General features: G+C 39.1%; 1 protein-coding gene across 1 annotated transcript; it reads left to right on the top strand.

Moving 5' to 3' along the window:
- Positions 1 to 6,345: 6,345 nt before the first annotated feature.
- IL17A (interleukin 17A) lies at positions 6,346 to 9,689 on the top strand. Its single transcript, XM_006170444.1, has 3 exons — positions 6,346 to 6,372; positions 7,503 to 7,699; positions 9,452 to 9,689. Exons 1-3 carry the CDS (start codon positions 6,346 to 6,348, stop codon positions 9,687 to 9,689), a joined length of 462 nt encoding a protein of 153 aa, XP_006170506.1.
- The last annotated feature ends 2,002 nt before the right edge of the window (positions 9,690 to 11,691 follow it).

The following is an 11,691-nucleotide window of genomic DNA, read 5'->3' as shown; positions in this document are numbered from 1 at the left end:
CTTGCTGGCTTCCCCTTCACCGTCTCTTGACTCAGCCCCAGGAGTGCCTTCTCTGTGAACAAGGGATCTTGCCGGATTCCTCACCAGCTTACATAGGGCACTAACCTTACTCATTTTTTTTGCCATCACCCAAATGCCCAAGCCACAATAGTCAGGAAGTCAGGGCACTATCAGGAGGAATTTGCTAGAGTTCCTTTAAAGTCCCTTAGGATGCATACTTAAGCATTTCAAGGAGGCACTTGTGGAAAGTTGTGATTATGGCATCAAATTCTCCATCCAAACAATTGAGAGAGCCTTTTGAAAACATCACACTTAAAAGGGGATTACTCTAAAGAGTATGAATGTCAAAGTAACCCCAGGGAACTTGGCTCTTGTAATCCTGATGCATGCATGAATCTATACATGTAATATGTCATGTAATGTGGCATGTATGAATCCATGCATTTAATATGTTACATACTACATGCTGTATGTCTATGTGAAAAAGAGGTCTTAAAGAATTCTATATGATTTAGTTTATAAAAGAGCACTCATACAAATTGGTTTAAATGCTTTTCAAGTTCATATAACTTTAGTAAATGAGCTGGCTTCAAATGTAATGAAAAAAAGATTAATAAGTGAAAATCTTCACAACTTCCAACATATATTTTGTCTAGGTTTTCATTAATCAAACAACATCATGTTTATCTTAACATGGTTGGTTTAATGAAACAGCTAGAATTTATGTGTTGTGTGTTACATTTTACATAGTGAATATCTAACAGGGAAACAAATTCATGACTAGCTTTTTCTGGCTTTAGTTTTAGTGCTAACAGAGGATCTTTGCCCTCAAAGTAACTCTTGGATGTCTACAGAGGGCCCCTGAGACATCTAAAAGGGAGAAGTTAAACTGATCAGGCTTATTGTCTATAAGCTGGGAAAAAATGGCAAACACTGTCAAATTCAATAATTCTAATTTTCTTAGTATTATATTTTAATTATATATATAAATAAGCTATGTACTTATATTTCTGTATATGCATTGCATTTCAAAATAATTCGAGATTCTCAGGAATTAATGGTAGGCTATTATATTAAACACATATATATAGCCAAATTTCTTTATCAGTTATGAATTTTTGTCAGAGCATTAACTATGACTTTAATCCAAATGTTATGACCTTAAGGAAATTTGGAAAGAGGATGGAAAAAGAATGTACTCTTACAAGTACATGTTTTTAAAAATTATCTAATCATTTATATGGGTAAAATCTTTATTTTCTATGTAAACTGATTGGTTTTCTAAACTGTTAAGCCAAAACTAACCAAAGAAAAGTAAAAAAATGTTCGACAAAATTGCTTGCTAAGTAGCCAGTGCAATGCAGCTGAGTTAAAGTGGTAAAATTGGTATAAAGGAATATAAATCCAATGTTAAACATGGATTCGCAGAAACATTATTGCTTGGTTCCCTCTGAGTCCTCCTTATAATTCTTGTTGTTAAGTTAACATGCTTTAGTTATTCCCATTATTGGTCTTTAAATGTGAACAAGTTTTGTTATTGTTTGTATATGTTCATAAGCTGCTGGTGTATGCTAAAAGTTGGGGTTGCCGAAAATCAAAAATTTGCTCAATATAAATGTATGAAATTCTATTTTTACAACCCTAATAACTCCTCTAAAACATCAAATTTCCCAAGGTGGAAAAAGAAAAGGTAAACATGGGTGGTTATTAAAAATTGGGCCAATATGTATCTGAGATGAAAGCTAAAAAACTACTGTCTAACAGTTTAATAAGATAGGAGTCTCAAGGAATAGGGGGAAGGGGAACAAGTTAAGGCTAAGAGCTCCAGGCTGCCTTCTCCCCCAACCCCTTACCTTCTTGTGCTCCTCTGTTTCTTTTAGTTAGGCCTCTTCCCCACTGGACTTTCCCCTTAGTTAAAAGATCATTAAGTATTAAATGCTAGTTACCTCTGGACCTAGAACCCAAATAGACCAGGCACTACACTGCCAGGATGACTCTCCTTAACAGATATTTGAGGAGACTCAAAAAGAAAAATTGATATGGTTTCCGTTTTGTGAGAAATTTTGTTATTTCCATAAGTACCTAACAAAATACTGTTCTGCTTCCATAAACTACTTGCATTATCTTGGAAAGTGTTGTATTACAATTTCCCTGTAAGGGGCTGAACCTAGTGACTGCATACCATGAACATTGGCCCAAGCGAGTCCGACCAGACACTTCTGTACATGCGTAACTGTGCCCAGGAACTGAAGATCATGAAATCAGCCCAAGTCAGTTCAAACTGGACTTAAAATTTGGTAAAACTTCTTCCCTGCCAAAAGAGACTATCGCCCAGCCCTCTAGCTGATACTGAGGAATCAATTTTTTTTTTTGAGAGGTTTTTGCTATAGGACGCATGTGCTCGCCAGAAAGACAGAGACGGAGAGACAGAAAGTGAGAAATCACCCCACAAGGAGGATGGCCAAGCCACAAACACATCTCTGCCCTCTATTCTCCTCTTGGGATCTTGGGCATGCATGCATGCACATGCACCGGGCATGAGTTTAAACCACCAGGTCTGGGATTCGAACCACGGTCAACTACATGGGAGTCCAGCAACATAGCCATTATGCCAACTGCAGGTCCCATCAATGATTTGCTCCCTGTAAAAGAGAAGTGGAGATTGAAGTAGACCTCCGTCTTGACTTCCTCTCTATATTGGAAACTCTCTTTCTCCTTTTGCCTAGAGTAAACAGAGTGATTAACACTCCTACTGTCTTGGCCAAGTCACCCAAAACTCCCTACCCTAAAATATTCCTTAGTAAAGTGATCATAAGTTCCCAGATCCCTTGTCCTGAGCCATGAAGACCATTAAGATCCTATTGTGTTTAGATTGGGATGAAACATACCCTTAGGGATGATTAACCTGCTTGTTTTTGCTTCTGTCACATGCCTTTGCTTTTACTTTGTTAAACTCTCCCCCCCTACCCTTTCACCCTTCCAAGCCCACTGCACCTTACACTTATAAATCATCACATCATCCCAGATATGATTGTGCATTTTTAGCCTATATAAGCTCCTTTCTCCTTTTACTCAGGCCTGCGGGGTTTTGTGAGATATGAGGACCCTGTATTCCACGGGCTTAATCAATAAACTCCAATTAATCTGGCTATGTCTGGATGTCCTCTTATTTCTCACTGACTAGACCATAACACAGGCACCATGGGAGTTACCAAGATGCATACTACTCTAGCCTTGAAGACTTACAATAAAATCTAAACATGGAAATAGACATATGTCCCAAGCATACTTTTACTTACTTTTTTTTTTTTTGGATAGAAGGTGCATGTGCTTGCCAGAGAGAGACATAAAGAGAGAGAGAGGAGAAAGCACCCAAGAGGAATGGTCATGCTATGATCCCTTCTCTTCGATTTCCCCACCCTGTCAGAATAGGGGGCATGTATATGTACCCAGTGTGTTTCTTAAGCTACTGAGTCTGGGACTTGAACTGTGCAGTTAACCATGTGGGATCTGGCTGCTTTATCCACCAGGCCATGGAGCTGGCCCTTAAGCACACTTTTTAAAGCTAAATGAACAGCACAAAATAAAAACAAATTACAAGCGGCATGGCATGGAAGAGCTGTTCATTCCAGCTGAGGTAATCAGGAAAGACCTCTGGCCCTAGAACACATATTTGAACAGGATCTTGAAGGACACGTAGCATTTTGATATACTGAGGGTGAGGGAGGGCATCTCAGAGACAGTTCCTTAACAGAAGGTGTCTATGTTTTAGAAGAAGGCCTGAAGGAAAATCAGAACCCATGAACCCAAGTCAGGGAGCATGGTAGGAGATGACGCTAGGAAGGAAGTTTATGTAAACTCGAGTTCAAATTCTGAAAGGTTTACATTTTATTCTCTATGCAAGCCAGTGGGAGTCAAAAGGCGCATTTAGAGATATGTCTAGAGAACCATTGCAGGAATGTTTAAAGGCAGCAACTGGGGAGAGCAAAGGTGGCTGCTAAAGCAGTCCATGAGGGCGAAAGTCTGGGTTAACAGCACTAGGCCTGGGAATCTGGGCAGGATCCACGTGAGAGAGCTGTAACTTCTGAGGTCACCACCTCATTGCAGATCATGGGACAGAAGGGCTCACAGGGACTCCTGTCTACAGCGGTGATGTCAACACTAGAACTAGGCATATCAGTTGAAGCTACATGCCACTTCCTCTCCTAGCTGCATCTACTCCTATCAAAGTCATCTACATGGCCACTGATTCAGCTGCTCATGGCCTCACTTGTCACTCAGGCCTTTCTAACCAGGAAATATAAGCCACTGCAGGCTTTTGAGAGAGGGAGTTTGATTCAGGGAACTGGTTACACTGGTGACTGAGATTGGTATCACTGGGAGACTATTATCATGCCAAGACCAGAGAGACAAAAAAAAAAAAAAAAAAAAAAAAAAAAAAAAAAAAAAGCAATAGGGACCAGTAGATTGTATAATGGTTACTTTCCTGGATTCCTACATAGTTAATTGCAGTTTGAGTCTTGTACCGGCAGCTTAAAACTCACTCTGAGTGTGTGCACGTGCATGCCCAAAATTCCAAGAGGAGAATGGAGGAGGGATTGTGGCTCTGCCATTCCCCTGGGAAGTGATTTCTCACTTTATGTCTCTTTGTCTCTCTCTCTGTCTCTCTAGCGAGTATACGTGCCCTATAGCAAAAATCTCCCCCCACTAAAAAAAAATCAAGCAGTCCTTGAGGTCAGCAGGTGGCATGGTGGTTAAAGGTGCTGGCCTCCCACACAGCCAAGCATAGTTCAAGTCCCAGACCTGGCGGCTTGCTTTCTCGCTTTCCCTTTCTCTCTCTTTGGTCAAATTGAAAATAATAATAATAATAATTGAATAAGTAAATATGTTTTAAAAAAATAAAATTAAGCAGTCCTCTGGAAGGCAGAAGGAGAAATTTCCTAGCTTCTCCCTCCTCTTCCAGTTCCCTACTCCCACTTTTAAGTACTCCAATCTCCCTTTACCTGTGCTCATCTGAAATCCAGCTGACAGGGAGTCTGAAAACAGTCAGTTCTCTGAGCTATTTATTTACTAGTACAGGACAAAGGAATGGCTCTCAGGGCAAGCATACCCAAGATTTTGCAAACTTATACATTCTAACCGCTGAGTTAGAACTGCTAGTTAACCTCTCTACCTTATCATGTAGAATATGAGCTACCAGCAGAGGACTGGGGTGGTGTGGGGTGGACGTTGTTCACCTCACTGGGGGTAGGGGACAAATTAGATGTCATGTAGCCAGCCATATCTATATCCACTGACCTTTCACCTTTATCATCCTATCCTAGTCCTCTATGGTCCCAAGGAAAAACTATTCTCAAGGACATAAAATCAAAGTTCATCTCACATAGAGTGAAGAAGAAAAGGGAGCTATTTCCCTCTGTTTCCCTCTTATTCTCCTCATTTGTCCTCTCCCTTCTTGTTCTTACCACTGTCTATTCTCCATTGCCCTTCTTGTCTACTCTTCCATCACCTTTCTTCATTCTCCACCTCTATTTTCAACTCCTTCCTCACTTTGTCTGGCTACATCCCCTCACTTTATTGCCATATCATTCCTCCTGAAGAGCCACATGATATCAAACCTCAAACCATCAAATATTAACAAGTTGCTTGCTTAGACATGCCTTTAATAGTAAATCTTACAAGTCCCTTTAGCAGAGCAGATAGTGAATAAAACAGTTGCTACATTAATCAAATATAATATAGCCTCTAATCATTAAATTATGTATTTATTTTTTATTTGCTTTTATGGCAGGACATCAAGTAGTTTCTGGAATTGTTTCCACAACTTCTGGCCAGAATATTATGACTAAAAGATAGATAAAATGGGAAATTGAGGTACATAATACCAGAAGACCTGTATATTATATCAACCTTTATGTCCCCATGTACCACTAAAATAGAGCATAGCTCTTGTGGAAGTTTCGTGTGTGTTCAGAAATATATAATAGAAAACCATAGCAAAGCATCTTTGCTTAGCTTTCAAAGAGTTCCTTGAAGAATGAAGAGAGGATGTCATCTTCAGAAAGAGGAATTTTTGCCAAGTTTAGAAACATGAATTTCTGCCCTTCCAGTTTTCCTTTAGACGTAGATTATTACCCGTCATGAAGAGGAGGTTTTTCTCTGACCTCGTTTGGCAATGGAACTTTTAACCAAAATGGTGTCACCCCTAAACCCACTCTGACACACCAACGTAAGTGACCACAGAAGGAGCAAAGTCCTATAAAAAGAGAGAACGTAGCACTGCGTTTTATCCGTCTCACAGCAGGCTCCATCTCACCCAGCCTCAGCTGATCAGGAGGAGCAACAATGTCTTCTGGGAGGACTTCATCTGTGGTGAGTCCTGCACTGATGTGCTATCCTTTCACTGCTATGGATCAGATCATATTTCTGGACTGTGTTGTGAAAGGCCGGATTCTAACTATGGAGAATTGTTGGTAGATACTTAAGTCAACATGTTACATTTTTCAAGAACTGATACACATCAGTTTGAAAGATGAGATTAAAACTGAAAGATGCCTATATTGGGGCTAAACCACACAAGCAGTGTCACCCGATGCTGTGCACTAAGAATGTTTATTGCAAGTCTGTTTTTCTGAGTACGAAAGATTTAATGCATTTCTCCCACGATATATTTCTTCAATCTGTAATAAAACAGGTCACTATCTTTGAGGATTTGAAAGCTGTGGCAGTGATTTTTGTTTCCCTTATCTTATACCATGGTCTGGGTACACTCTAATGAGATATATATATGTGTGTGTGTGTGTATACATACATATACATTTATATAACAGTTTTTTAGAGTAAATAGGCTTTATATGTTTAAAATACTTAAACCATTATTAAATATTTGATTTTATTATAGGATCTATACATGTAAACTTTAGAACAACTGGAAAATATACCTAAGAAGACATAGGAAGGGTGCAGTTTCTAGGTGGCTCTTTTCCAGTAGCGCCAGCAGCATTCTAACATGAATATTGATACCATGTTGATTTTCTATGGCCCTTTCCTCCAAGGTCCACATCTGACTTCAAGTAGGGTTTCACAGGATGTTAGGACCAACAACATTGATGCAGGAGGGCATTCCCTCCTAAAAGTCAAGGTCATGATTATCCCATTGACCTGACAACGGGAATGTGCTGACAGACTGAGAACATGCCAGGATTGACATTTTATTAAAATTATTGCCAGCCAATGTACAATATGTCTTTCCTACATCAAAAAACAATGTTGAAAACTGATAAGCAAATGAAAACTCAATAGTTTTTGGTCACCTTATTTTGGTCATGCAATTTGTTTTTTATTTAGCTGTTCAGAAAATGTAGTATAGATTGTCCTAGAACATAGTATGCATTCTATGATTAGAATATAATGATCATCACAATTAATTTGTTCTAAAAAAGTTTTGTAAACACCTACTAATCTAGTCTCCCACCTCTCTCTCCTTTCCTATCCAGTTGCAGGCACTGCTAATGCTATTGGGTCTGGTGGCTGTGGTGAAGGCAGGAATAGCAGTCTCTCGAAATCCAGAATGCCCAAGTACTGAGGACAGGAACTTCCCCCAAACTGTGAACGTCAACATGAACATCCTTAACCAGAATACAAATTCCAAAAGAGCCTCAGATTACTACAAACGATCCACTTCACCTTGGACTCTCCAGTACGTAAGGGTCCCAGATAAAAAAAGTCTGTATTCTTTACCCCTCTCATGCATCAGAGTGCTAGTTAAATCACCTAGAGGATGACTTTATTCACTCAAAATGATCACTCAAACCTGGAAGGGCCACTGTGCAGAATGGTAATTCTTTAATCATTCTGTGACTTCCTTGACAAAGCACAGAATGCTCCTCCCCTCCTAACACCTATCCTGATAAATCTCATTGCCACTGACACCAAAAACCAACCCAAATTGATGGTAACCATTATTCTGCTATTTATAAGACCCTAAGTCTAGTGTTTATTTATGTTTTAAAAATAGATATTTACTGTAGCAGATTAATACTTGAATCTCTGCTAGAGCTATTGAGGAGACTTGTTGTAAATAACTAATAATTTACTAGTTTTTCTTAGAACTTTTTTTTTCTTAATCACATCAGCACTGGGAACAGATAGCTTGAATCCCAGTGAAGAAAGTAACCTGCTAAATATTTCTACCCCTTTTTGAGTTAAGTAATCTTGATCTCTATCCACAAAATGCCTATATTTGCTGTGTCCTTAGTACACCTAGTATTTGGACTCCATCAAGGATTAACTACAAATGTATTTTGATTATTTAACTTGATGCAAATAAGTCTCTATGTGGAGCCTATAGAATGACCCAACAGTAAGATTTCTTCTCTTTTTCTCACTACCAAGAATAGTTCGAACAAATCCATTCAAAAATTAAGAAAATCATTTACTTGGCTGATAGAGCCAGGGAAGAGAAGGTTATAGAGAGACTTCAACTCTTGTTTCTAGTCCTTCACATCTGCACTGGGCCTTGTCTCATAAATGTGCTTTCTGATGAAGTTTCAATGCACTCCCTCTTTCAAAGATAGACTGCATCAAATCAGATGAACAACTCTCTTATTCCTAGGTTATTCCAAGTTTACTCGTCCCTTGGTCTTTTTCCATCTATAAAACATATCCTAAAAAATTATTAAAGGGACCAGCAGTTGGCGTAATGGCTAAGTCACTGGACTCCCACGTAGTCGACCGCAGTTTGAATCCTGACCTAGTGACTCAAACTCACGCTGGGCGCATGTGCATGCGTGCCCAGAATCCTGAGAGGAGAATGGAGGAGATGGGATTGCAGCATGACCATCCCCCTTAGGGGGTGATTTCTTGCTTTCTGTCTCTCTTCCTCTCTTTGTCTTTTTGGTGAGTACACGCATTCTATAGAAAAATCTCTCTCTCAAAAAAAAGGTTATTATTTTTTAAGCTTAAATCCTTTTTATATTCTTAGTCTCTTTTATTTTGTTCATTCTTCAAAGACATTGAAAAAATACTGATCATTGTCTTTTTTAAAAATAATTGTTTATTTTAATTATTTATTTCTTCTTATTATTATTATTTTAATTTGATCATAGAGACATAGAGAGAGACAGAGAGAGGGGAAAAGTGAGGAAGCAAGCTACCAGGTCAGGGACTTGAACCGTGGTCAGCCATGTGGGAGTCCAGCACCTTAATCACCATGTCGCCTGTCAGCCCTATCATTGTCTTTTTTCAATCACAAAATCACACTTTATGTGCTCGACAAACACAGATTCCCCCCATTTCCCTCCAAAGTTCTTCACACTATCATCACTTAGAGAATTTGCAATACCTACATTTTGCCATTCTGTGGATTTGCCTTTCTTCATTTATTCTTGTTTGATTTCCTTCCTGATTTACTAAGAATTCACTTTCCTCCTGGTTTTTGTCTCCCTTACAGCCGCAATGAGGACCCTGAGAGATATCCCCCTGTGATCTGGGAGGCAAAGTGCCGCCATTTGGGCTGTGTGGATGCTGAAGGGAAAGTGAACCACCACATGAACTCTGTCCCCATCCAGCAAGAGATCTTGGTCCTGAGAAGGGAATCTCAGCACTGTCCCCGCTCCTTCCGGCTGGAGAAGATACTGGTGACTGTGGGCTGCACCTGTGTCACCCCTATCGTCCGCCATGTTGTCTAAAAGCTTTGGTTGGATCTGAAGCTACCCAAAACAATTAGGCTTTCTGGGGAGTAGATCTAGTCTGTCAGGAACTCTCGTGCTTCAAAGACCCAACCCCATTTCTGACTAAAATCATTAGTGATCTTAAAACTGTTCATCCAACTAAAGCTTCAGGAGTAATGCTTTGGTTCAGAGATAGGATCTGAATTATCTTTCTCTCCCCACAAAGAGGAAGGTTTAGACTGACTACCAATTTACTTCTTGTTTGCTTTTCTAAGGGTTTTAAGTTATTTATGTATTTAACATGCCCAAGAGAACTTTGGAGTAATTCCATTACAATGTATTACCTGCCTTATTTTGTATTTTTTTTTTAAAGAAGACAAGATTCCAGACTAGGGAATTGTACTATTTAAAAGGTAAAACCTATATTTATATGAACTATTTATGGATCTATTTATGTTTCTTAAGTCTTCTGAGAAAGGTGAAAGAAAACGATTATCAATCTGCCTAGGAAAATCGTATAGGATTCAATGGCAGTGGAAAATTTCTGAGCTTTTATTACATACAAATACAGGATTTTCTCCTCTTTGTATTTTAGAAGTGCATGAAATGTCTGAAAAGAGAGAAAGACTAAATCTAGTTTTATATTTATTAACTTAAATTTTGTAAATTATTAGGGTTTCACAAGGCAAACAGCAAGTCTAATTCTGTTCTGTTAAACCCTTGTAATAATCACTCTATAATAATAAAATTTGCAAAAAAAATTGTTTACTTATTCTTTCTTTTTCTTTCTTAAAGTAATTACTTATTTTTATATGTTATTATTATTATTAATTTTCTATAAGGCACACATACTCACAAGAGAGAAACAGAGAGAGAGAGAGGCAAAGTGAGAAAGCAAGCCCCCAAGTCTGGGACTTAAATCAAAGTCTGCCATCTGGGAGTCCAGTGCCTTAATCACCACACCATCTGCTGGTCTCTCCTTATTTTTTCTTATTAAAATTATGTCAGTAATTCAGCTTGTGACCTGATGATTAAGTACTGGATCCTACATGGTTGACTGCACAGTTTGAGTCTTGGATCTATCAGCTTGAAAACACACCAGGTATAAGTGCATGTGTGCCCAAAATCCTGAAAGGAGAGAGAAGTGGAAAAAATAGGATTGTGGTTTGACCATTACTCATGGGATGGTGATTTCTCACTTTGTCTCTTTCTGTCTCTCTCCAATGAGTGTGTGTACCCTCTGCAAAGTTAAAGGGAAAAAAAAGTTCTCAATTTCACAAACCTTCAAGACAACGAAGCATTGACGCTCTTATATTATAACCAATATTGTGGATGGAACCATTCCAAAATGAATTAAGCAAATAAAATAACAGCCCTGGAAAAATGGCATATTACTTAGGTTTATATAGTGAAAGTACAAGACTCTCCCAAAAAATGCAACCTAAGGTTTGACCTGAGAGTGAAGTGCTAGGAAGAGACAGTGTTTTCAGGCCAGGATGTCCAGTCTTGCCTCCAGACTCAGGCTTCCTTTGAAGATGAAGGCCAACCAGAGATCAACAGAGGAATGTTTTTCTCTTCCTCCGGCATGCCTTCCATCTGATCCAGTGCACCCCGAGACACAGAAAAGAGCTGACGGTGCAGAACAAACTTAAAGGATGGGAAAATTTCAGTCCAACTAAAATAAAAACTGAATCACATTCAATTCCAGAGTCGATTCAAGTTTTGAGTCATAACCATTTCCCCACCCATGGCCCAGCATGTTGTCTTGCCCTACTTCTGGAGGTCTCTAGAATTTCTCAAGTTGGTCCCACGGATTCCCTGTTTCTTGAAAGACTTTTCTCTTCCATTTCTCCTCCAGCATGTTCCAGCCACAGCCAGAAGCTCATGACATTTCTCTGCTTCTTTTGCAGTTCCAAATCCAGAGGTCAAACATGTCCAGCCCCCTCTTCAATGTCATCTTGTACCCAGCATCTTGATTCTCACTGTCTTTCCACAGGGAATTCCACAGGCAGCTGGTGCT

Source organism: Tupaia chinensis, unplaced genomic scaffold (genome assembly GCF_000334495.1).
Source record: "Tupaia chinensis unplaced genomic scaffold, TupChi_1.0 Scaffold148470_1, whole genome shotgun sequence".
Lineage (NCBI taxonomy): Eukaryota > Metazoa > Chordata > Mammalia > Scandentia > Tupaiidae > Tupaia > Tupaia belangeri.
This window is presented reverse-complemented; position numbering and strand designations above follow the sequence as displayed.